A 24,508-nucleotide genomic window follows, 5' to 3' on the forward strand; every position below is an offset into this window, starting at 1 on the left:
TTCGAGAACAGGAATACGTACAAGGTCACGTAGGTTTTACGTGAGTGCCCTTCCCCGAGGACAGTGGTACGCGTGGGGTTTACGTAGGTTTTACGTAAGTGTCCTTCCGACCCGGAAGACAGTAGTAGGTATGAGTTCACGTAGGTTTTACGTAAGTGTCCTCCCGACCCGGGAGACAGTGGTAGATACTAGTTTACGTAGGTTTTATGTAAGTGTCTTGACTAACCTGAGGACGATGGTATATAGTCTAGCAATAGCGTAAGTACGAGTAATTATCCAATTCAAATCTTCCAACCCAATTCCCAACCCGAGAATCCCATGCCTTGGCTGTGTGAACTCACCTTGGTTTGCTCGGCAGATACACAGAAAGTCGGTTAAGCTATATAGTGATCAACCACGTCCTAGCATGGTTATTATACAAGTCAGGTTCGTATTCAAGTATAACACGTATGTCCTACACGTATTGTACACAAGTATAAACATGGCATGCACAAGTATTCGCAGCAGTTCAATAGAAATCACGTAACAAGTCCAAGTATCCGGCCCAATCAGTTGGGCTCGTACAGTGAAAGTCCAATAGTGTTCAAGTGTTCACGGTCTCGAGTCGAGACTAACGATTTCGAGTCGAGACTAGTCGGTCTCGAGGTGTACTGGTTTCGGGGTCTCGAGTCGCAACAAGGAGCTCTCGAGTCATCATGGTCTGGTCGAGACTACACGGTCTCGAGTCGCAACCGGACCCGCAACCGTGGTCTCGGGTTGTGCTGTTTTGTGTCGGTATGGTGGTCTCGAGTCGAGACAGTGGGTTCTCGACTCGCAACCCGTGTCGTAACAGATTTCCTTCTTTGATGCTCATTATCTCCGTAACATTAGCAAACAGATTTGACAGTTTCATAATCAGATCAAATCACAATTATTCAATCATTTAAACACGTTCATATCAATTCCAGAACAATCAATCCGTATCATATGAACATACAACCTAATCGTTCGACTATTGAACTCAAAGACTAGCATGTAACCCTAACCGATTCATCATACCAACCATGCATTCGGTTCTAGATCCTTATCATACAATTCTGATTTATGTGAACATAATCTAATATATAATTATGAGCCGGTTATAACATGAACAACAAGATAATCAATCATGTTAACAGTAATTCTAGATCAACATGCAAAATTGTAAACACACATCAAAACATCATCAAACATGTCACCAAAGAATCCAAACACTAACCGAAATAGAAGGTAGGATGAAAGGTGGTCCGATTGAAGGAAAATGCTTCGATTGAAGGGGGGATGTTTGCCGTCGCGCTTGAGAGGAGAGAAAGAGCTCCTAGGGTTTTGTGTGTGTGCTAATCTTTTGCAAGTTGTGAGAATGTTACTAACATTCTAAGTGTAAATCGGATAAGGGAGGGATGGGCCGAACCCAACTTGGGCTGCCCATTCGGTTCAGGCTAACTAAATTGTGCGGCCCAACCGGGCTTGTGTGCATTGTGCGATCGAGTGAGTCTTGTGCGGTTCGGTTCATGTAAACACATACACATTCACATAACATATCATGCATTAAATCAATTAATATAGTTCACATAAGCACGTAACGTTACACAAAAGTAGGTTCGAAATACGGGTTGTCACAGTTCAAGAAGAACCTCAGGTACCTAAAAATAAAGATATGTCCTTATATTGTATCATGTCTATGAAATATATGGAATCGAAACAAAATCGACATCGTTATACTTTTGTATATAATATAGCGCTTGAAATGACGAGGATCAAAATTTAAGATCTGCCTATGAGAAATGATTGGCCAAAATGGAAAGACGCAAATGAGGCAGAGTTGAATTCTCTATTAAAAATGGAAAGTTTTCGGACCAACAGTCCATACAACTGAAGTTGTAAAACATATTGGATACAAATGGGTCTTTTATGTGAATCATGAATTGAAATCAAATTAAGCAATATAAGGCAAAATTGGTGGCACAAGAATTTTCGCAAAGACCTATGATTGATTATAAGGAGACGTGTTCTCCAATGGTGGTTACATTGACTTTCCAATATTTTATTAGTCTGGTAATATATAAGAAGAGAATTGACGTGCGTCTTATGAATGTTATGTATCACCTAATACTGAAAATTTACATGAAAGTCCCTAAAGGATTTAAATTATCAAAATCATGTTGTATTTCTTATCGAATTCAATATAACTGAAAATAGTATAAGTATTGTATGCATATTCGGATTCGAATACATTATATATGTTGTATTTCTTATCGAATTCAATATAACTGGAACTCCGCATGAGTATCCTAAAGCAATTGAGTGCTTAAAAGATTAATTGAAACATCTTAACAATGTACTACTTGTGCACCAAGAAACATACATAGAAAACGTGTACCCGGTGATTGTGATACCTCAATAAATAGTGTACACACATGGTACAATATGGATTTTGGAGATAAAAGTAAGTGTTCATGACATTTTTGCATATGATATAGATATCTATGTGTTAAATGGGCAAATTTATGTAGCAAAACTTCTAAAGAGTGAAAGGACATGCATATTTGGACAAGATGGAAAGAATTCCCTCATGGATTGATAATGTTAGAAGCATTAATGATGTCAAAACCTCAAGAACGTATTATATGAAGCTGACAAAATACGTATGGACTAAATAGTCAAGACGAGTGTTGTACAACTCGAGAGACATCATCAAGAGAAATTGTCGAGCTTTTAGAGGAAGAATTTCTGAATGACCTTGGCACGGTCTAATTATTACTCGAACTGCAGTTCGAGTATACATGTAATGATATTTTACCAATCCCTCAAGTACATCTAGAAGATGATGTTTGGATATTTTAGTATGGACATAGTTGAACCTTAAAGTATGTTAAAGGTTGTTAAGTCATTTGTTATAAGAAATGCCTATTATCATCCCCTACCAAAGTAGAGATTCTCATTCTAGAAGTACCATCGTTAAATTCATAAATGCATTAAAATGTTTTGCTAGCTATGTATGGTTATAATATCTTTCACTTGAGCTTATTATCATGATATAACTTTTGTCAAGCGAAGAGACATTGGATTGTGTTCAAAGAAATATTTCAAGTATAAACGATATTTGATTATATTTCACTAACCCATCAAAACAAGTTTGGTTAGTCTTGTAGATGCAGGAATGTAACAAAACACAGTCGTGAAGATATGATATTTTTTGGAAGGAGACACCTAAAGTCTCGTTAGAAGATTATACAACATTGCTCAACATAAAGGATTGCACATTAAAGGATCAAGCGACAAATCATTAGCTGCAAAAGCTTTGTACAACTTTCAAGGAAGATGGACAGACATCAGGATACATGTTAAAATGAGGGGGAGACTTATTCAAGTTGCACTCTTTTTCCCTCACTAAGTTTTGTCCCATTTGGGTTTTCTTAGTAAGGTTTTTAATGAGGCAACACACATGATCCAGAAGTATCATGAGAAGAAAATACGCGCTGCACTATTTTTCCCTTTTTCCCTTAGCTGAGGTTTTGTCACACTGGGTTTTCCTAGCAAGGTTTTTAACGAGACAGCATCTCAAAGCGTATTAAGTTGATAACCAAGGGGGAGTGTTATAAATATATTATTATATTATTATGATTATCAACTCTTAAAATAGACTGACTTCTCCTCCAAGTTTTCTTCTTCTATGTATACTACCTTGTATCTCTTGTATTAGACATATCTATCAATGAAATATTATATCTCCTTCTCCCTATTATTTTTCTTCTTATTTTTGCTATTAGGCTAGTAGGTCGTTGTTTCACAACAAAGATGTCTATTTTAACTCAACTTATTTTGGAAAACAAAATAAAACATCTTACGAAATAAAATAACAATCTAATAATTATCTTTGGGAACCTATTATATTAGTATAGTTAAAAAAAACACTAAATATGGTTTTTAATAATTTGTTAAAACTTCTTTTCAAACTTGGGTCATATGGTTTTTAATAATTTGTTATAACTTCTTTTCAAACTTGGGTCGGGAGCTATAACTTTTTGATAAAGATCCACATCACAATCTAAAATACACATCAAAAGTGACTCAAATATTGAGCTTTCTAAGAAGACTCCAATAAATCATAAAAATTGATGTTCTTAACTATATATGTTACTAGTAGGTTCTTATGTAGGGTTTTAAACATCGAACGTAGATAAAAACTACATATGGTTACGATAACATTATGTGTTGTCCAAATAAATGTTAAGGAACACAAAAATAAATTTAAAAATAAATTATGTAAAAATTTAAACATAGATAAAAATAAGTAATTATGTCCATGTCTACTATTAATAAAATGTATGTATAATTAATAAAAGTTATTAAAAAACCTTGAGAGTTATTTAGTTAACTAAAACTTTAAACCCTAGCATTTAAACCTAGCGTTTTGGTTAGAATAATTCTTTACAGCTAAATCTATACATATAATAAAAGAAACCATGTTAGGGACACATGGCATTCTATGTGACAATCTTAATTATTTTTCTAAATATTTATTGTGAAAAGTCATTTATTGATAATATTAAATTTAAAATTTGTAGAAGATATTTTAATGACAAAGATAACTGATAATAATATATTAATTATTATAATCATATATTAATTATTAAAATCTAAAAAAACATATTAACGTTTTAAATGTTTATAAAGATAAAGATTTTATTTAATTTGCAGTTTTAATTGTTTTTATATTTTGATGATAAGGACAGGGATAACTGATAATCAAATATTAAAAAAATATATTTATTTTAATAAATTGTTTCGTTAAAAGGATTTATTCAATACATGTAGAACATATATATTTTTTATACATGGTATATTTAGAATCCTATTTCTAATAAAGGATCTCATTATCCCGTTTTACACTCCAATGAAATAATAATATTAAATCATAATATCCAGCTTATCTCTTGTATATTTAATATTTTTTACTAAAACATTTCTTTTCTTTTTCTCTGCTGATTATCCAACATTAGGTAGTGCGTAAATTTATAACCTAATAATAAATAAAAAACAAACTAAAATGTTATAAACCATGTAATACACAACTCTCTAACCTAATAAAAGATAAAGTGAGATGTTACAATAAGTAATAGTACCTCAAAGTTCCTTTTGTTAGAAAACACATCTTGATGACTAAATGTTTTAACGGATTACATTATTCGTGTAAGACATGTGTTTATTCAAATCGTGCAATACACGAGTTTTTAAAAGATGTAACTATTTTATTAGTTACTATATAAAATTATATTTATTCAACCCGTGTAATACACGGGGTTCTAACCTAGTATGAATATAAAGAAAACAACTTATAAGAGTTTAACAAATTTTCATTTGAATACATTGGATAAAACCAAAAAAAAATATTAATAATATTAAAGATAAATACAATTTGTTTTCAAGTAGAGCTCTCATTTTGTATGAGAAAATAAAGACAAGATAATATATTATTATAACGAAAAAGTTGAAATATAAAAAAGTTGAAACTTGAAAAGAACTATTTATATATAATACAAAATATAATATGAAACAAATTATTATGACATTTTTACCCTTGTGCATTTGGTAATAAAATTAGAAAGTAAGGTTCTTTGTATTATGTAGCTTATGATGTTCTTTAATATATATGTTAATGTTAATGTTAATATATATGTTAATGTTAATGTCTAGAGCTTTTTCAATACAAAACTGCTTGTATGCAGAGAATCGTATTTGATGACATAATACGTTTGTGTATAATATTTTATGGGTAGAGGATCAAATATAAGACACAATTTGCATGCAGAGTATAAGGGAGAATCGTATTCATTGATTTTCCAAGATTGATGGCTCAAAATTAGGTGTTGACATTTTGGTAAATATGAGATTCAAAAAATTGAAAAAACAAATATAGAAAGAATATTCTGGTCTTCTTTCACTTGAACTTCTCACCCCTTTGATTTTCAAACGGCTATAACATTTTTATACGTTAATATTTTTTTAAATTACACCGTATTAACATACATTTCATTCTCTTTAACTCGAGCAGCCTATTGTTATAGTTTTCTTAAAAAATAGGATTTTGAGTACCCATTACGTGATTACGTGATTTTGAATACCCAGTAAGTGACTACGTGATTTTGAATACCCATTACATGATTTCATTATAATATTTTATTTGAAACCCTACTAAGTGATTACGTAATTACGTAACAATAGTTGACTATGTATTATTACGTGACTACGTGATTTTGAATATCCATTTCGTGATTACATGATTTCATTATAGTATTTTATGTGAAACCCCATTGAGTGATTACGTAAAAACAAAACAAGTAATACGTAATATTTCATATGGAATAATATTTCAGGTATAATCACGTATTAAGGATAAATTATACACAAAACATTAACCAAATCAACATATAATAACCACATAATGTCGTATATTATAAATTTAATCACGTAATAAAGGATAAACAACCAAGTTCTTATTATTGTACGTGTAATCACGTAATAAGCATAATTGTAATAACATTAGTTATAACAAATCACATTGAAAGTGTAATCACGTAATAAATTTATATTGAATGTGTAATGATTTATGTAAAATGTGTAATTACGTAATGGGTATTCACAAATCACGTAGTCATGTACTATGTATTCAAAATCACATAATGGGTACTGGTATTCAAAAACACGTAATCATGTGATAGGTATTCAGAATCATGTAAATTTTGTTTAAGAAAACTCTAGTAGTAGGCTGCTCGAATTAAAGAGAATGAAATGTTCGTTAATACGGAATAATTATTTCAAAAAAAAATTAACATATGAAAAGGTTATAGCTACTTGAAAATTAAAAGGGAAAGTAGTTCCCTTGAAAATTAAAAGGTATTACGCATAACTGACATCAGTGGTGTTATTGAATCTGAATTAGAATTCAAAATCTGATTTTTTGTGTTGTGATAATTGAAAAAAAAAATTTGTTGATTATCGAAGAAAGAAGTAAAAGTGCAGGTTTTTGTGTTTAACGAAGAAGAAAGGCATATATCTTCAAGTTTTAGTTTCAGATCTGAATTGGAATCAAAATTATAAGTGCGTTTAGCGAATAGAAGTGACTTCCAGATTTGATTCTAAATACGACTAGATCTGAGTTGCAGCTTATATGAAGATTGATCTGTGATTAAAAAAAGACTGAAGATATTGAAAAAGAAGCTGATTTGTAAGTTAAGACTGAAAAAAATCGTTGTTTTCTCGAGTCGAAATCAGATTATTTGTTGTTCTATGACTGGATCTGAAACGATTTAGAACGAATTAAGATTTGCAGGTCTGATATTGAATAGAGATTCTTAAGTTGCAGTTGATATTTTTGTTGAATCGGAGAAGAGATGGGGTGATTTGCAGCGATTTGTAGGAAGTATAGTGTTGTTATTGGTTGTGTTGATTTTCTAATCTAAATCGATGAATGCTGTTGATTTTTTTTTAATTTTATATTTGATTTAGATTGGTAAAAAGACCAAAGTGCCCTTATATAAATAGACTTAACTAAAGTTTTTAACCTAGTTAGTGCTAAAGGATGAAAGATGTAATGAGTTTTCCAAATAAAGGATTGTGACTATAATTATTAAAGTTAAAGGCTATTCGTTGCAATCCGGTACAAACATAAAGGACAAAAAATGTAATTTACCCTAGAAAAAAACAAACCTTTAAAAATATTAATGAACAACACTTTATTTATAAACCACAAGTATTAGATTTATTAATTTTTACTTTAAATTAAATAATCTATTATTTTTACTATCTTTACTACTTTGATTTTTTTTTCTTTTCATATTTTCAAACATTATTTTTTGAATTTTGACTTAGTTTTTACTTTTTTAAATTTTCAGTTTTTTAATATAGTTATGTAAACTAAAAGAGATTGGTAACTAAAAATGAGGTAAAAGGTGATGATGATGTGATAGTGTTTTTATATGTTTTAGGTTTTTTTTATTAGGTGAGTTTTTGATATTTTGAAAAATAAATGTTTTTATGACATGAGAGCTAACTAGACATGTTTTAGTTGTTTTTGAAATACCTTATTATGAACGGTCTTATTTTCTTCTACTCACATCAACGTATAAAAATATAGAAAAAAAATAAAGGATGAATAGTTAAAAACAAATTTGAGAAATTAGATCTCGTAAAGAAACGCGGGGGATGCGAATGTGGATGAGGAATCAAATGTAGATGTTTCTTTTATGCTTTTTTTTTAATTTAAGAATAGTGTTGGGGACGAGGGACAAGACGTGAATACTCTAACTAAGGCCTTGGCTATTCACAGACACCTGTTGGCTTTTTACACACACATATGCGCTGCCCTTTGGCCAAAGCGCAGTGCTTAGATGTAAAGTCAACAGACAAGGACTAAACCTGTTAGACCTTGTCTGTTGACCTTGTATCTAAATGCTGCGCATTGGCCAAAACACAACGCATAGGTGAGTATGTTTGTTTTTTGGGTGGAAAAAGTGAGGGTTTGGTGGAAAAAAGTGGGGTCTTGTTTTGTTGTTTGATTGTATTTGGTTGTGTTTTTTTGTTGAAAAGTTGTAAATTTGTGTTTTATTTTTATAAAACATATATAATTTAAAGTTGATTTATAACGGTCGTTTTTAACGTGAGTGTACCGGTTATAGTTGATTTATAACAGTCGTTTATAAGATACATTTCTTTATGCCATTGTTTTTATAAATGTTAACCGATTTTATTTTGTTAAATTGCTGAAACATGTTTAATTAAAATACCGTACGATAAGTTGCGAAAGAGACGTATGAAATAAGCTCAAACAATCCAAACAAACATCGTGCAAATAAAAGATCAACTGCATAAATATATATAAAATTAGTTTGTACATACAAAACAAAAGTAAACCTGAATGTCTAATACAAAAGTACAACTGAATGTCTAATACAAAATAAAAACTTAAGCTACCGATCCTCTGGCGTTAGGGACGGTGGCAGTGGATGGGGCGGCAATCCCGCGTGAGCCCGGAGCTCCATGAGCGTCTCAATGATCCACATCTGGTATCACTAAGAATGTTGGAGGCACCGATCGAAGTCTCGAGCCACCTCCTGCACAGGAGGAAGCAAGTCTGCATAGACGTGCTGTGGGTACTACAACGGGTGATGTGCGTAAAATGCAACATATAAATTATATCAAACAAGGCATAAAATCAAACCTTTTTTGGTACTAATGTTGGAAAAAGCATGTTTCTTTGTTTACTTTTAATTTACTGGATTAAAAGAGCTTAAACGGATAAAAGGAACAAATTAACAGTAAAAACCAACACAAATACAAAGAAGAAGGATTGACACGATCTGCCGAACCCCCATCCACATCCAAAACAACAAAAATAACAAAAACAGAAGCTTAGGCACGGGGCCGTGCCCAGTCAAGATTCCCTGCAGACAAAGACAACAGCAAAAGACAAACTAACATGGGTCGTGTTCTGTCACCACGGGGTGTGTTAGTACAAAGATCTGACATCTTCAGTTAATGAAGGGAGAGAAATAGAAGACCACGGGGTCGTGCCAGACCTCTTTTTCCAACTATAAATAGAGGTGTTTGGTTCAAGAGAAAGGCATCCTTTGGCAAACCACTTCTCTCACACTTTGCCATCAGTCCACCACCACTACAACACCAACACCATCATCCATCTTTCATCTATTATAGTGTGTAGTAGTCTCGGGATTCAAGATCGATCGTAAGAGTTCTTGTCAATCAAAGGCCATGCTTGGCTAAATCTCTTACATCACTTGGTGAAGACAAATCTTTTATGTATTACTTTTGATTTCAATCTTTGGCAACTTTTTAAATGGGCATGTATTAATGACTTTAATAACTAGTTTTTTATATTGAAGGTAAATTTTATTTAATCATTTCTTCATGTTTTGTTGATTCATTCATTCGTGTATTTACGGTCTATATATAGCGCGTTAACTGTCTGGAAGGGGGTTAGAAGGGTGTTTGGGTAAAATTCATGCCTCGTTCAGTGTATAGATCCTGCGAGCTAAGCAGTCAATCTTGGCGCTCTATCGGTGATATCTCAGTGCTATATCGGTTATCGGACATGGAGTAACATATCGGTTTTAATCTTGGTGCCGAGAATATCGGCAATAATTACCGAGATATCGCCTATATTTTGTATATTTCATATCGGCCATCTCGCCGAGAATATCAGTAGGCCCAAATTTTGTTCTTTTCCCTTTAAAATTTGCCATATCCTTCTCAAAGCCCATTCGATTTTCATAATTAGGGTTTTATTCTTTGAAGATGACTGTTGTATCAACCAAATGATGCTTACCTAGTGTTGCGGTGAAGAAGAAAGACGACAGATGGATGTGTGGTGTGGATAATCTAGAAGAAACAAGGTATATGGAGAGTTGATGAAGTGAAGAAACAAGAAGATGAAAATGACGACTGTAAAAATGTAATGCAGTTGTAGGGTTTTAAGATGTTTCATTAAGCCATTTCAAACTTGGGCTTATAAAAGTAATTATAAAAGTGGGCTTTTCTTAAAACTTGGGCTTATTCCTAAAAATCAGAAAATTTTGACTTAGCCCAATGAATTCTTAAGGTATTTATTGAAAATTTGAAGTATTATTTTATTTTGGGAATATGTCACAGAATAGTAACCAAGTTTCAAAAATGTTCTAATTAGGTCACTCGGATCGTTTTTGTCCCAATTAGATAACTTAACATTCAAATCGAGTCATGTCCTTTTTTCTATGTGTCAAGAAAAAAATGAAGAATAAGATGTCGGGATCGGATTATTCTAATATATGAAATTATATTTATTAAAAATTAAAACACTTTAATTACATTGAAAATTAAAAAAATAAGTTACAAATCACGTCAATACTCAAATTTAGCATCAAATAAAAGGAAAAAAGAAACAAAAATCCACATCACCATGGTTACTTATGAAATGGATGAAAAGAACCTTAATTTTAATGAATAATGAATGTTGAGTGACCTGATTGGAACACTTTTGAAACTTGAGTGACCTAATTGGAACACTTTTAAAACTTGGTTACTATTCTACAAAGTTACCACTTTATTTTTTTATAAGATATATATATATATTTATGCATGATATTATAAATTACCGATATCCCACTGATGTATTGCAAAATACATCCTTTATTCGTGTATAGTTTGTATTATTTCTCGTTATTTCTAGTTTAGTTTTAGTTAGAATTGCGTGCTATTGATATATTTGCGTTTTTCCAGGTCTTGGTACTAAAAGTTGATGAAAATGGAGTGAAACCGAGCTACAATGCTGAAACACCAAGTCCCGGAACTATTTGGAAAAAAGAGTTAGAATTATTTTGAAGTTTTTGAGAGTTCAAGCTGGAAAATTCACGCAACATTCTGTGAAAAAAGTGCCGTAGCGTCGCGCCACGACTAAAATGGGTACCAGTCGCGTAGCGCCAGCAATAAACAAGAAGGATATAGATTTTCACATGCTGGCGTCGGGCCACCAGGATTGTGCTCACCCGTCGCGCGACGCGACGGGGATGTCTATGGCAAAAAGTTGTTACTTATTAGGGTTTGGTATATAATTTCCAAGAGAATCATCATTAATGACAAGTTGTGAACTCAATAAACCCTAGGCGTTTTTCAGAGCTGATTTTACGCTTTCCGGAGTATTTTGGCTTGCGGGAATCATCCGATTGAAGCTCGGAGCATAGGAAAGAAGATTGTTCGGGTCTTATCTCCCGGTTTTCGTTATTTTCTTGTTTCGATACTTTTACGATGAATTCTTGTTTTGAAACTTGTGTTTTGATTTTAAATACTATGTTTTCAGGCTAAAACCTTCTTACTACCTAGGTTAGATGATAGTTTAATGAAGTTTGGATCTTTAATGGTTTTCTATTGTTTGGTTATGGATTGATCTTTAAAAGTAAATAATTCTAGAACCTTTAATTTGGTGCATGTGCGTATTTAATTTTGATTGTTGATTATTTACTGTTTCACATAAATTTTGGTGGATGTCTTTCACATAATGAATTTGTGTTAATTATTCGTATCTTTGCGGGTTCGGGTGATCTTTGGGTAAATCGGCCGATAGCCTTAGAAACAGTAATTAAAATTCAATTAGAATTAAGTATTCTGCTTAACTTGTCGCTGAGAGGCTTGAGTTAGTTAGTAGGTCTCGGTGCAATATAAAGCTAAGATAGGTTTTGAGGGAAGTCGCTCTTAGTTCCCTAATTATATCCGTGTCTATTAAACCAAGTTAGAATCTAGGATTGCCTTAGACTGTCGCGCTGAGAGGTAGATAGTCGTATTGGGGCACTTTTAGAGTCGTTAGACTGAGAGGAAGTCTAACAATCGGTGTTCATAATAGCCTCGTAGTGTTTCCTAGGTTTCTTCCTGAGAAGGGTCGGGAAGTCTTAGCTTGAAATACCTTAGGGTTTAGTACTTTACGATCCCGATTCCATACCACAATAGTACCGTTAGAAATCCATTCCTAGTTAAACTGGATTCAAGCCTAGGTAGTCGTTAATCTCATTTGAATTAAACATTAGTTCTCGTTCGTGTCATAGTCTAGTTTTATTTTAATTCCAATTCTAGGATTTTAGTAACCCCCCCCCTCCTTAAAATACAACAATAATCAAGTCGTGTCAGTGTCAAGTCTAAATAAAGTCTTTAACGTGATTAATTAGAGTCCTTGTGGGTTCGACATCCGGACTTGCTTTTCTTTGCTAGAGTCGATCGGTTCACTTGTCGGTGAGTAGTTTAGTCAAGTTAGAGAGTCTAGATTATTGTTACTTGAGTCTACATTTAGGTTTATTTTAGTTTATTTATTTGAACTACTTATTGCACATCACCCACCGATATCTCACCGTGATAACCGATATCTCAAATATTGGTACTTGACCGATAACCGATATTTTTCCGCATTAACTGCATAACCTGCGAGGACCTGATTCAAGCTTATTAGGACTTCCCTTGAGGCAGGTAGCATCAAATCAGGGGAAGTAAGAACGGCTTGTAATCCCTTATAAATAAACTACTATTAAAACTTTATCAGGCCTTGCGGGACTTTATCCCTGCTGACTCAGGCCAATATAGCCGAGGGTAACGTCGCCTTCACAAGAGGGACGTACCACTTTTCGCATTAATAACTTATTTAATTATCTTTCAATAATCCGACCTTGCGGGACTGTATCCCTGCTGACTCAGACCAATAGGTTGAGGGTAACGTCACATTCACAAGAGGGGCCTACCACTATAACTAAGATAATCTCTTAAAACGCCCAAAGTGCGGATATCATCAAAGAATACATAAAAGAGAAGTTGGAACCAAGTGATTCATTCTTATCTATTTGTTTTTCCTTTCATTTACGTTTTTATTTTCTAGTTTATATTTTAAAACTTTCAAAACTTTTATCAAAATTTGGTTAGATTAGACGTTAACAATAAGCCGATACTAAAAGCTCTTGTGTCCTTGGACGACCTCGGTATCTTATCATCACTATACAATGTCTACGATGGGTGCACTTGCCCTAACATGTGTAGAATGATAGTATTGTATCGTGTTTTATAAATTTAAAGCTTGATCCGCGAGTAAAAAGTGCTTAAAATATATTTAAAAATTTATACCCACACTCATATCACGTCAGCGGGTGCGGAGGTGGCAGGATCTCGTCGCCAATGACGTGATTAGCCGGAGGCGAATGCGGAGGCGGAAGCAGAGGCTGAGCCTGAGGCAGAGCCTGACCCAGAGCCTCAAGCTGAGCCTACCAAGCCGCAGCCTGAACAGCCGCAGGCACTAGTACTCCTTCCCTAATCTCAATAACAACTGGGATCACCTGCGGCAACACTTAGGGGTGAAAAATTTGGTAATCTCGCTTCTGAAACCGCACACCAATCCCGTCAAACGTGTGCGTCAAACGCATGCTCGATACTGATGCCTGGATATTCAGCCTAAGGATATGGTTCACCTCCATATCCGTAATTCGAATAGCCGTGTTGTGCGTACGAGTCTTCCATAGGGATATTCAAGTCCAGCTGCACCGTATTGTCACGATAACGAATGCCAGAGATAACCTCCTCCTCCCTCATGTTGGACCGGATCGGTTTCTCGTACGAGTCAGAAATAACATCCCCCTCGTAAGAATCTGGAACAACGGACTCGTCAGAGTATTCACCGAAAAGGTAGTTGCTAAATCACAGCATCGTATTTTGAAGAAACGCCACTAAAACAACAGAATACGCGTTTGTTTGAAACACTGTAAGGCCTTTGGAATTTGAATGAAATGTCGAATGCATGCATGGTCTGCTTACTTAAAGCACCAGAATTTGGGGGCGAAGCGTCGCGCTTAGGGTTCCTCGTGACCCGGCTGACAAAGTCACATAAGATCACATCTCTTTTTGTCTGGAAAAGAACCCTAAACGCCGCGCTTTAGCCAAGACGCAACGCTTGAAAGAGTATAAAAATAAGAATGCGTGTGTGAATATCATGATCCCTAACTAAACATAAAAATAAAAAAATAATAATAATTGGTTCATTTGCTACCATAGCGAGTAATTGGTTAAATTAGATTCTGGTATATTACCGAATTTGCGGGATCTAAGTTTCCCACCAAATTAAAGTCAGCCTCAGGAAGTCAACAGTGGAATTGCTTAGTGTTCCACCAATCAAAACACACAATTCACCTCACCTTCTCTCTCTATATATACATACACACATTTATCTCTATATATCCACTTCCACGCTCTCTCTCTTAAAACAACAACGTCTCATTCACCACACTTGCCCCACAATCAAACTTTTCAAATCTGTTTTACGTTCTCTTTGGCATGATTACTGAACCAGATTCAATTAAGTTATCGTTCGTAATTTGAATGATTTGAACAGAGATCGGCGAGATTCGGTTAGTAGATCGAGTTGAGATTTAGAAGAAATGGAGCAGAAGCACATTTTGTTGTCGGCATTGAGCGTTGGTGTAGGCGTAGGCGTAGGATTAGGGCTCGGAGTGAACAAGTGGAGTAGCGGCAGCGTGGACGACGGTGTCACGGCGGCGCAAATTGAGCACGAGCTTTTCCGGCTTATTGTTGACGGTAAAGATGAGAAGGATACGCTTAAGGAGTTTCCTTATTATCTCAGGTGAAACACGTTCGTTAACCGTTATTCTAGTTAGAATTTATACAGTTAAACGTTTATCGATTGATGTTCATGATTATTTTCAGTTTTCATTACGTGATGCGAACACAGTTACACACCTCCTTGAGCTGTAACTTTCAGTATTCGAATCGATACGATACGGTTAAGTTACTTATGGATTCTGCTGAAATTTGTTGTTAGATTCGTTTGAATAAGCGTGTGATTTTGTTCAGTTTCAGTTATATTATGTGAGGAATGTGCAATTTGTCAATGAATGACAGAGTAGCACGTTTGATATATTCTGTTAACTCAGTTTTGACATTTTTACGGTCTATATTAAGTGTTTGCCCTATCTATGTATCTATCAGCATCTTCATCTTGAATTTGACTGTAATTCTGATGAATATCTTGTGTGATTATATATATCACGTGATGAGAACACAACTCTTTGAGCTTTAATTTGCAATTTTCAAATCGATGCGGATTAATTACTTATTGATTTTTGCAGAAAATTAGTGTATGATTTGTTCGGATTCAGTTACAAATGTGCGATTTGTTTGTAAATGGCAGAGGAGTTCATTTAGTATCATCGATTATAATTTATACCAGTTGTGGCATTTTTAGAATCTATATTTAGTATTTGCCCTATCTATGTATCTATCATCATCTTCATCTTGAGTTTTACTGTAATTCTGATGAATATCTTGTGTGATTGTATATATTAAGCCAATAAGTTTGACTTTAATGACTTTTTTCTGGGATTAATCTCAAAATCAATTGAAAATTCGGATTAGAAGAAGGTTATGAAGGTGGCATAGGTTTTGAATTTGAAAATAAAAGGAAACAATTCATGGATTGCATTTCATATAAGCACTATTTAAAGTTGTTTTGAATTTGTGCGTGATGTATGTCTTGCACCTTCCTTATTTTTGTTAAATGAAATGCAGTGAGCGAACACGGTGGTTGTTAACAAGTGCTGCATATGTTCATTTGAAACACTTGGATGTTTCAAAGTATACCAGAAATCTTTCACCTGCAAGTAGGGCTATATTACTCTCAGGACCTGCTGGTAAGTCAACTCTTCCCAGCATCCAAATGTTATCACTCAGTTATTGCTTGATTAAACTAATTGTGTTCTGTATGTTTACCCTGTGAAGAATTTTATCATCAAAAGCTTGCAAAGGCTCTGTCACATGACTTTGAAGCAAAGCTGTTGATGTTAGACATCGTAAACTTTTCTGTAAAGGTAATTACCCACAGATGCAGGCTAGTTCTTTTTTCAAGCTCAGAATTTACTATGATGTACTAATGTTTGGCATTTACCCACAGATGCAAAGCAAGTACGGCCTTAAGAAAGACTCTGTAAGTGAAAGATAAGTTTGTCAGAAGTTAACTACTATTAAATGCTTTTGTTTGAATATGAATATGTTCTGATAAATAATTAGTTGTACAGTCTGGTAAAAGGTCCATCTCAGACATGGCCTTGGAGCAAGTGTCCAGTTTACTTGGATCTTTCTCAACAGCTAAGGAAGATGGTGGAGGTATGAAAACGATTGTATGATTAGATATTTTTTAAAAAAATAAAAAAGAATGATAAGACTTTTGTTTTTATGTTGTAGACAAGCTTGCTCATCATGATGACACTCACCAACCTTACTTTAGTAAAATTGTTTACTTCTGTTCTTCATCATGTTAAGCATGCTTAGTTTGCTTGTAAGAATTCGAGAATATAAATAACCGGTTGGCCATTTTGTTGATATTCACAAATCATAAGTTTAACCCAAGGGTTTTAGCGATGATCATAGCATTCATTCTGAAAAATAGTCTGTTTCTTTGATTCTTTGAACAACTTCATATGAAATGATTGTCTGTAATTTCAGGAGCTTCAAGTAAGCAAAGCAGTGGCACAGTTGCCAAATCTAGGTATGGTTGCCACATCAGCATCATCTGATCATAAAAATATTCTCTTGGCTTTAGTTGATAAACACGAATTTCATCATAAATCTTGCAGGAGTACCGAAACCGTTAATCATCCAACAAAGCATCATAGAAATGCCTCTGTTTCTTCTGATGCAGGTGCCATCAGTTCTCCCAGCCCTTCAAATTTAGGTTGCTATTTTCATCTTCCATTATTTCAATAACAGGCTGCTGTTGTTCTTTAGTAATTGATGATTTGAAGCCATGAAATATAAGGTCATTATGCAAGTTACTCATTTGTTGAATCATGTTTACTTGTCTTAGCTTCTGTCAAGCGTGTAAGCAACTGTCCTTTTGACGAGAGAGATTTCTTGCAAGCACTATACAAGGTAAGTTTCAATGACATGTAGAAAATTCCAGAAAATTAACATTTGAGTCAAAGGTTTACTACACCAAAATGTAACTTATTTTCACCTTTTCGTCATTATCACTTTATCTGTTGTAGAAGATTACTTATATACAATGGTAAAAAACAATTTTTTTCTGTACATACAACCTATGCAGTTAATATCGGTTATTGGTCCCCATGTATAATATATCGGTGTCAAATATCGTTCAGAATATCGGTACCGATATTATCGGCGATATTGACTGATAGTTCTGATATTTGACCGATATATCACTGATATTTCCGATATCAATACCTTTCTTCTTAGTTCTACCATACCTCTTTCTTCTAATTGCTGCTATATTGTTTTAGGACTTAATTGTTATTGTTAGTGTTAAATGTTGGTGTTTTAAGTCTTAATCAGTTTCTACTTGCTAAAATTGTTAGTGTTTTTCAAGTTGCAAAAGGTTAATTTGTTAATGTTAGGAGAGTATACTGAATTGTTAGTGTTAAATTGCTATAAAATAAATTCTGCATGATATTAAAATTACCGATATCCCACCGCGATAACCTATATCTCAAATATCGGTCCTAGACCGATATCTAATTTTTTACCGCATTAACTGCTTAGCATACAACATTACATTTTTTGGGTATTATACTTCACTCTTCACACCCCTATAAATGTATCCATAACCGGTTGCAGGTTTTAGTCTCTTTTTCCGAAACAAATGGGATCATTCTTTATATAAAAGACATAGAGCGGTTTCTTCAATCCCCACGGACGTATCAACTGTTCGAAAAAATGTTGAAAAAACTATCAGGGTCAACATTAGTTCTTGGTTCCAGGATGGTGGATGCATATGACGAAACTACAAATACAAAAGTCAACGAGAAAATTGCTTCCTTGTTTCCTTACAATATTGAAATAAAACCTCCTGAAGATGAGTGCCATCTCATAAACTGGAAAGCACAATTAGAAGAGCAAATGAAGGACATACAGTTTGAAGAGAACAAAAATCATATTGCTGAGGTGTTAGCAGCAAACGACCTCGAGTGTGACGATTTAGGTTCAATCTGTCACGCGGACACAATGTTTATCAGTAATTACATTGAAGAAATAGTCGTTTCTGCACTTTCGTTTCATTTGATGAGTGAAAAAAATCCGGAGTACCGAAATGGAAAGCTCATCATATCATCTACCAGGTAGATACAAATTAGGCAATATCAGCTTAGGATTCTTAATATATTTTTTACAATAATTATGATCATTAACTAGCAATGAATGAGAGTGCTATATGATTACTGATCTAACTGTTTTGCAGTTTGTCACATGGATTGAACATCTTCCAAGAGGGTTATGGTGGAAAAGATACTCTGAAGCTGGAAACAAACGCTGACTCATCAAAGGTATGTTGCAGTCAGCATTTTGCTGTATGTGACAAAATATACGGGTTGGGTAACGCTTAAATATGTATCCAGTCTAACGTGACTAATTTTCTAGTGCGGCTAGCTAGTCGGCTAATGACACATCTGGTTGGGTTGACCCGATATTTTTTTTTTCCATTCATTAGAATTTTTTTTAATATTAACAAATGCATTAATTAGGATTAGAGAAACAATATTATAAATAAATTATAATTTAGGAAGTTGTATATACTAAATATACTTTTCCTTTGATCCTGTTGACCCGTTTATCTTTCATGTAGGGACCAAATGGAGAAGAAAATGCTGCATCAAAATCCGATAACAAAAACGAGACAGAAAAATCAGTTCCTCCAAAACCGGTATATCCTTTGTGTTACTATCTTTACAAAGGCAGCAATTTCTCCTAACTAATTTCAAAACAAAAAAAAAAGTTATTAAAACCACATTAACCCACTTGAAACAGGAGGTCCCCGACAACGAATTTGAAAAACGCATAAGACCCGAAGTTATCCCAGCGAACGAGATCGGTGTAACATTTGCAGACATTGGAGCGTTAGATGAGATAAAAGAATCACTTCAAGAACTAGTAATGCTTCCTCTTAGAAGACCAGACCTTTTCAATGGAGGTCTTCTTAAACCCTGCCGTGGAATATTACTATTCGGCCCTCCGGGCACTGGCAAAACGATGCTGGCAAAAGCAATCGCGAATGAAGCTGGAGCCAGCTTTATAAACGTATCAATGTCAACAATAACGTCGAAATGGTTTGGGGAAGATGAGAAGAATGTGAGAGCTTTGTTCTCTCTAGCTGCCAAAGTTTCTCCAACTATAATATTTGTGGATGAGGTTGATAGTATGCTTGGTCAGCGAACCAGAGTTGGCGAACATGAAGCCATGAGGAAGATTAAAAACGAGTTTATGTCACATTGGGATGGATTGTTGACTAAACCTGGTGAACGGATTCTTGTTCTTGCTGCCACGAATAGACCGTTTGATCTTGATGAAGCCATCATTAGACGGTTTGAGCGCAGGTATATTCACAAACGTGTCATCTGCTTAAACACTAATACGAACATGTTTAAAAGCCGGTTTGAACTATTTGACACAGTTAAATATAAACAATTCAATAGCACGCAAGACATAACAATGTTAACAAATAGTAAGATGTAATAAACACAACAAAACAAAAGTTATCAAGAGTTACAATGCGTAAAATTTTAAAGAACAGTCCATAACCTTCAACTGTTGTAAAAATTATAAAACTATGTCGTTTAGTAAACGGGTCTTAAATGTGTGATACTGACCTTTAACACGATTACTTAAATGGGATATGCACTTATGCTTACGGGTGTCACAAATGGGTTAGGCAGGTTAAACTCAAAACTGTTTTGACACATGTTTAACCTTGTCATTAACATATTGACCCGTTTATGACCTCAAATCCGTTTAACTTCATGTCATGTCCCAAAGAAAGTTACATTACATTATGCTATATTTGATGTACAGAATCATGGTGGGTCTACCGTCGGTTGAAAGCAGAGAAACAATATTGAAAACGCTCCTTGCAAAAGAAAAGGTAGACGACTTGGACTTTAAGGAGCTTGCAGTAATGACGGAAGGATATAGCGGAAGCGATCTTAAGGTGTGTTTTATTCTGTTTTAACTATTTAATTGAATATATGTGTGTATATGTATAAAACTGGCAAGGGGTGTTGGCATTAACTACTGAAACAGAATTTGTGTGTAACAGCAGCTTATCGACCTGTGAGAGAGCTAATGCAGCAAGAGAAGCAAAAAGATATTGTAAGTTATTTCTTAATATAATAATTCCATTTTTTTTTTTGGGTTTTATGTAGAAAATAAAAAACTTAAATGCATTTCTTTTATGTTAAAGGAGAAGAAAGGCGATGAGGAAGAGAGCGAAAGTGTGATTAAACTGAGAGCTTTAAACATGGAAGATATGAGGCAGGCAAAGAATCAGGTAAACTATAGATTTATATAAACAAGTTGAATGTTAGCTGCTGCTCAAATATGTAATATGTTTGGATAATGGTGACACAGGTGGCAGCAAGTTTTGCTGGGGAGGGATGTGTAATGGGTGAGCTGAAACAGTGGAATGAGTTATATGGTGAAGGGGGTTCAAGAAAGAAAGAACAGTTGACGTACTTCCTATAAATGGTAATGCCAATCCGAAAGTGTTGTTTATTGTTGTTGTTGGAGTTGAAATGTGAAATGTAACATAATTATGTTTATCGATTTATTTTGTAATACATCTAGACAGTGGACTGAGGATTGGAAATTATTAAGTCATTTTGTTGTAAATTATATGGTTTGATTTTTGGTTGATTTTTATAGTGCATAGTATTCTGAAATCTATAACTAGTTTGTTTGTAGTAACAGATTTTGGAACAACTAATACGTAATATCGTATATTTGGTAAAAACTAATATTGTTTGTTTTGACAACAAGTAGTTCACATATTTGTTTTTAATTGGCCAAGTGGAAATCCATCTGGGAATTACTTTAATCCAAAAAATTTAGATTATGCGACTAAAATACATTGCTTGACAAGACGGAAAAAATTTTAGAAAAAAAAATCTCCTCGTTTACTTCTTAAGCCAATTTGTAAAATAACGTTACTCTACAAATTACAATACTTGAAAACATAACAAACTTCTAAGCCTAAGATGCGCTGCTAGCTACTTTGTTAGATAGCCTGGAGATGTCATCTCTGTTCTCCCTTTCATTTAACAGGGGTAGGGGAGGGAAAAGGGGGGGGGGGGGGGAATGGAAGAAAATTTGTTCATATATTCATCCTCTCAAATTGGAGAGATTAGCAGAGAAAATACTATAAATTACTAAATTACCCTCCAATCTAATATTAAAATGTTTTATGTTTAAAGGGTATAATGGTAAAATTGTTATTTTATTTTCTTTTCCTTCTAACTCGGGAACACATAAAATGCTTGATTTCTTCTCTTTTCCTCTACATTTCATTAAACTCGGGAACACGAAAAACATCACATGTTTTCCCTAATTTTCTCTCTTAATTCATTTTCCTTCCCCTCTCCCTGTTAAATGAGACTCGGGAACTCATATTTTCATCTCTTTTCTCTCCCCTCCCCTGTTAGAGTTGCATAAGATTCTCAACACATTACCTTCCAAGGATGATAAGGATTGGTGTGCAAAATTAGGAGTTATTAATCCAGTGTTAATAAACACCAACCCTACCACTAATAAATCATGTTAACACATAATTCACACTTACAATTCAAACAACTTGTCACACTAGGGCAACTATCACCTAATCTCTTTTTGATATTAACTTGTGAGAACACTTCTTTCAAGATTCATCAAAGATCATATTTACAAACCGCTTACCTAAACCTTTATGTTAACTATTAATATTAATGGGAGTGAGGTGGTTATGCTTGACCATTATCTACGCGTCCCAGTCTCGATAACAATTCTACTAGAAACCCTAGCCCAACACCTTAGCCAAACCATTCATACCTTTTATTTACATGATTAGTTTGTACTCGTTAATCACTGATACCCACAAATATCCTCATGGCAATCAATTACATAATTCAAGTGACATGACACATCTTTATTTACATAAAATCATAACATGATTCGAAGACTGGGGGCGGTGCCCATTTCTCCGTGATAGAACAAGTTCAACGCGTGGAAGTCAACAAATTCCCACCGCCACCAACAAAGTTAACGAGTGATGGAGATGTTTCCGTGATTTTTTTCACGCGTGATGGGCTGTGAGTGATAAATGGATGTAAGGGGGGTTTGAGGGTTTATTGTTGGGTGTTGTGAGTGATGACCATTGCCGCTAAAAAAGATTGTGAGTGATAGAATAATGGTTGATGACATGGCGGAATTTGATTGGATGTTGTGAGTGATGAGATTTTTGTAAGTGATAACCACCCCCTCCACCCTTCTACAACATACAATTACACACTTCTATTCACACACCACTATGTGTTGTGGAGCATTATCATAATGTCTCTCTCTTAGGCATAAAGTGACATGTGACATATGAGTCATTATGGGAGATGAATGTAAAAGGGGGTGTAATGGTATAATGTCTCATAATGCCCAACAATGATTACCCAATTATTATCTTTTTAGAAAAATAAAACAAATAATATTAGAGTAAGTTGCCATTTTAGTCCCTGAGTTTTTGTCCAAATTGTCATTTTAGTCCAAATATTTTTTTTTCTCCTCTGGGTCCCTGACTTTTCCTTTTTCTTGCCATTTTGATCACATTGTCTAACTTAGTCTAAAAACCCGATTATAATCAGGGGTATTTTTGGCATTAAATTATTATGAGGTTTATAAATTATGTTGTAAACTACCTCTGGTTATCACTACACAACAGTTATGCCAAAAATATCACAGGTTATAACCAGATTTTTAGACTGAGTTAGGCAATGTGATCAAAATGACAAAAAAATGGAAAAGAACGGGGCGTAAGAGGAGAAAAATAAACTATTTGGACTAAAACGACAATTTGGAACAAACCTTAGAGACTAGAATAGCAATTTACTCATAATATTATCATAAATAAGTTAGAAATCTCCTATTGTTCTACCAATTTTTCATCCGTCATTTTAATAGCCACGCCCAAGCAAAAACATGAAATCAAATGCCTGTGAGGGCGGTTGACGGGCGTTTTCGGCCCAATTCACGCCAAAAAAAACCCCACTAAGGTGGTGTTATAGAGATTTAGTAGTTTACCATACCCTCACCCCACATTACATATATGATCATGCACATAATAAACATATGATCATTACACAGATATCAACACGATTTGTCATAATCACATATAAAATGCATAATTCACAATACTCAAACCATCGCTTAATATTCGTGATTAACCCCTAAGATAAGATCATAATTTTATATTTAGCAATTAAACTTTTCAATTTATTTCACTAAAAAACTTGCCAAGTTACATCAAAACAGAAGGTAGACAAGCAACAAGTTGCGCCGCATTGCAAACCCTAACCTTCCAAAGACAAACCCCTTCCCCCTGGAGATGAACAATTACTATGGATGACCCGTTGAACCCTAGTCAAGAAGTGGATAACTTCTGGTGCTAGGGAGCCAAAGGTATCAAAAGCAAACTGGACAAAGACATGTTGGTTCTCTACGCAAGCTTTAGTGTGCTTATCCACTTTCTTTGATTCTGCTTTTTTAGATCTTGCCCAGCTACAAACTCGTTTTCCCTTAAACCAACCAACGGGGAAACCCCCGTGAGGTCCACACAAGCATGTTTCCCCCCAGCCCAACCAAGGACGAGCAGATCCACTGGTTGCAGAGTAGATCTCTCTTCCATAGGGTCCGTGAGAAATTCACAGAAGCCTCTTTCTTAGCAGAAATCCCAGCTATTCTTGGGATGTTCCACAAAACATCCCGCACCCAGTAATGTCGATATTTGAACCCAGAGAGCTCTTTACAACGGACTGCGTGCTCCCCGTATTCATCCATACAAGCTTTACGACATATCGGGCATGTTTCATCTTCCGAGTACATAGGGCATATCGGGCATGTTTCATCCAACCGGTATTTGAGAATGGCTCTGTAT

The 24,508-nt window shown here is 34.5% G+C and overlaps 1 protein-coding gene across 4 annotated transcripts; it reads left to right on the forward strand.

Annotated features, from left to right (window-relative positions):
• Nucleotides 1-14,752: 14,752 nt before the first annotated feature.
• LOC110903939 lies at nucleotides 14,753-21,249 on the forward strand. 4 transcript variants are annotated; one of them, XM_022149737.2, is made up of 16 exons: nucleotides 14,753-15,175; nucleotides 16,120-16,241; nucleotides 16,330-16,418; nucleotides 16,502-16,534; nucleotides 16,626-16,713; nucleotides 17,053-17,095; nucleotides 17,184-17,281; nucleotides 17,414-17,478; nucleotides 18,184-18,683; nucleotides 18,803-18,887; nucleotides 19,187-19,264; nucleotides 19,369-19,934; nucleotides 20,410-20,545; nucleotides 20,638-20,706; nucleotides 20,798-20,884; nucleotides 20,965-21,249. In XM_022149737.2, the coding sequence occupies exons 1-16, from the start codon at nucleotides 14,973-14,975 to the stop codon at nucleotides 21,076-21,078; spliced, it is 2,376 nt and encodes a 791-aa protein (XP_022005429.1). In that variant the 5' UTR covers nucleotides 14,753-14,972; the 3' UTR covers nucleotides 21,079-21,249. The 4 variants fall into 4 exon arrangements, 3 of the variants coding, with proteins under 3 accessions (XP_022005429.1, XP_035833392.1, XP_022005430.1); XR_002572265.2 differs by having other exon boundaries at nucleotides 14,825-15,175; nucleotides 20,654-20,706; nucleotides 20,965-21,213; XM_022149738.2 differs by having other exon boundaries at nucleotides 14,830-15,175; nucleotides 17,184-17,248; nucleotides 20,965-21,240.
• Nucleotides 21,250-24,508: the final 3,259 nt, after the last annotated feature.

Source organism: Helianthus annuus, chromosome 9, assembly GCF_002127325.2.
Source record: "Helianthus annuus cultivar XRQ/B chromosome 9, HanXRQr2.0-SUNRISE, whole genome shotgun sequence".
Classification (NCBI taxonomy): domain Eukaryota; kingdom Viridiplantae; phylum Streptophyta; class Magnoliopsida; order Asterales; family Asteraceae; genus Helianthus; species Helianthus annuus.

Bases quoted from the DNA above. Each gene is read 5' to 3' on its own strand.
- LOC110903939 (XM_022149737.2), top strand. From the start codon at position 14,973: ATGGAGCAGAAGCACATTTTGTTGTCGGCATTGAGCGTTGGTGTAGGC. The intron at 18,684-18,802 runs GTAGATACAAAT...ACTGTTTTGCAG, and splicing joins CTCATCATATCATCTACCAG to TTTGTCACATGGATTGAACA. The intron at 19,935-20,409 runs GTATATTCACAA...TTTGATGTACAG, and splicing joins ATTAGACGGTTTGAGCGCAG to AATCATGGTGGGTCTACCGT.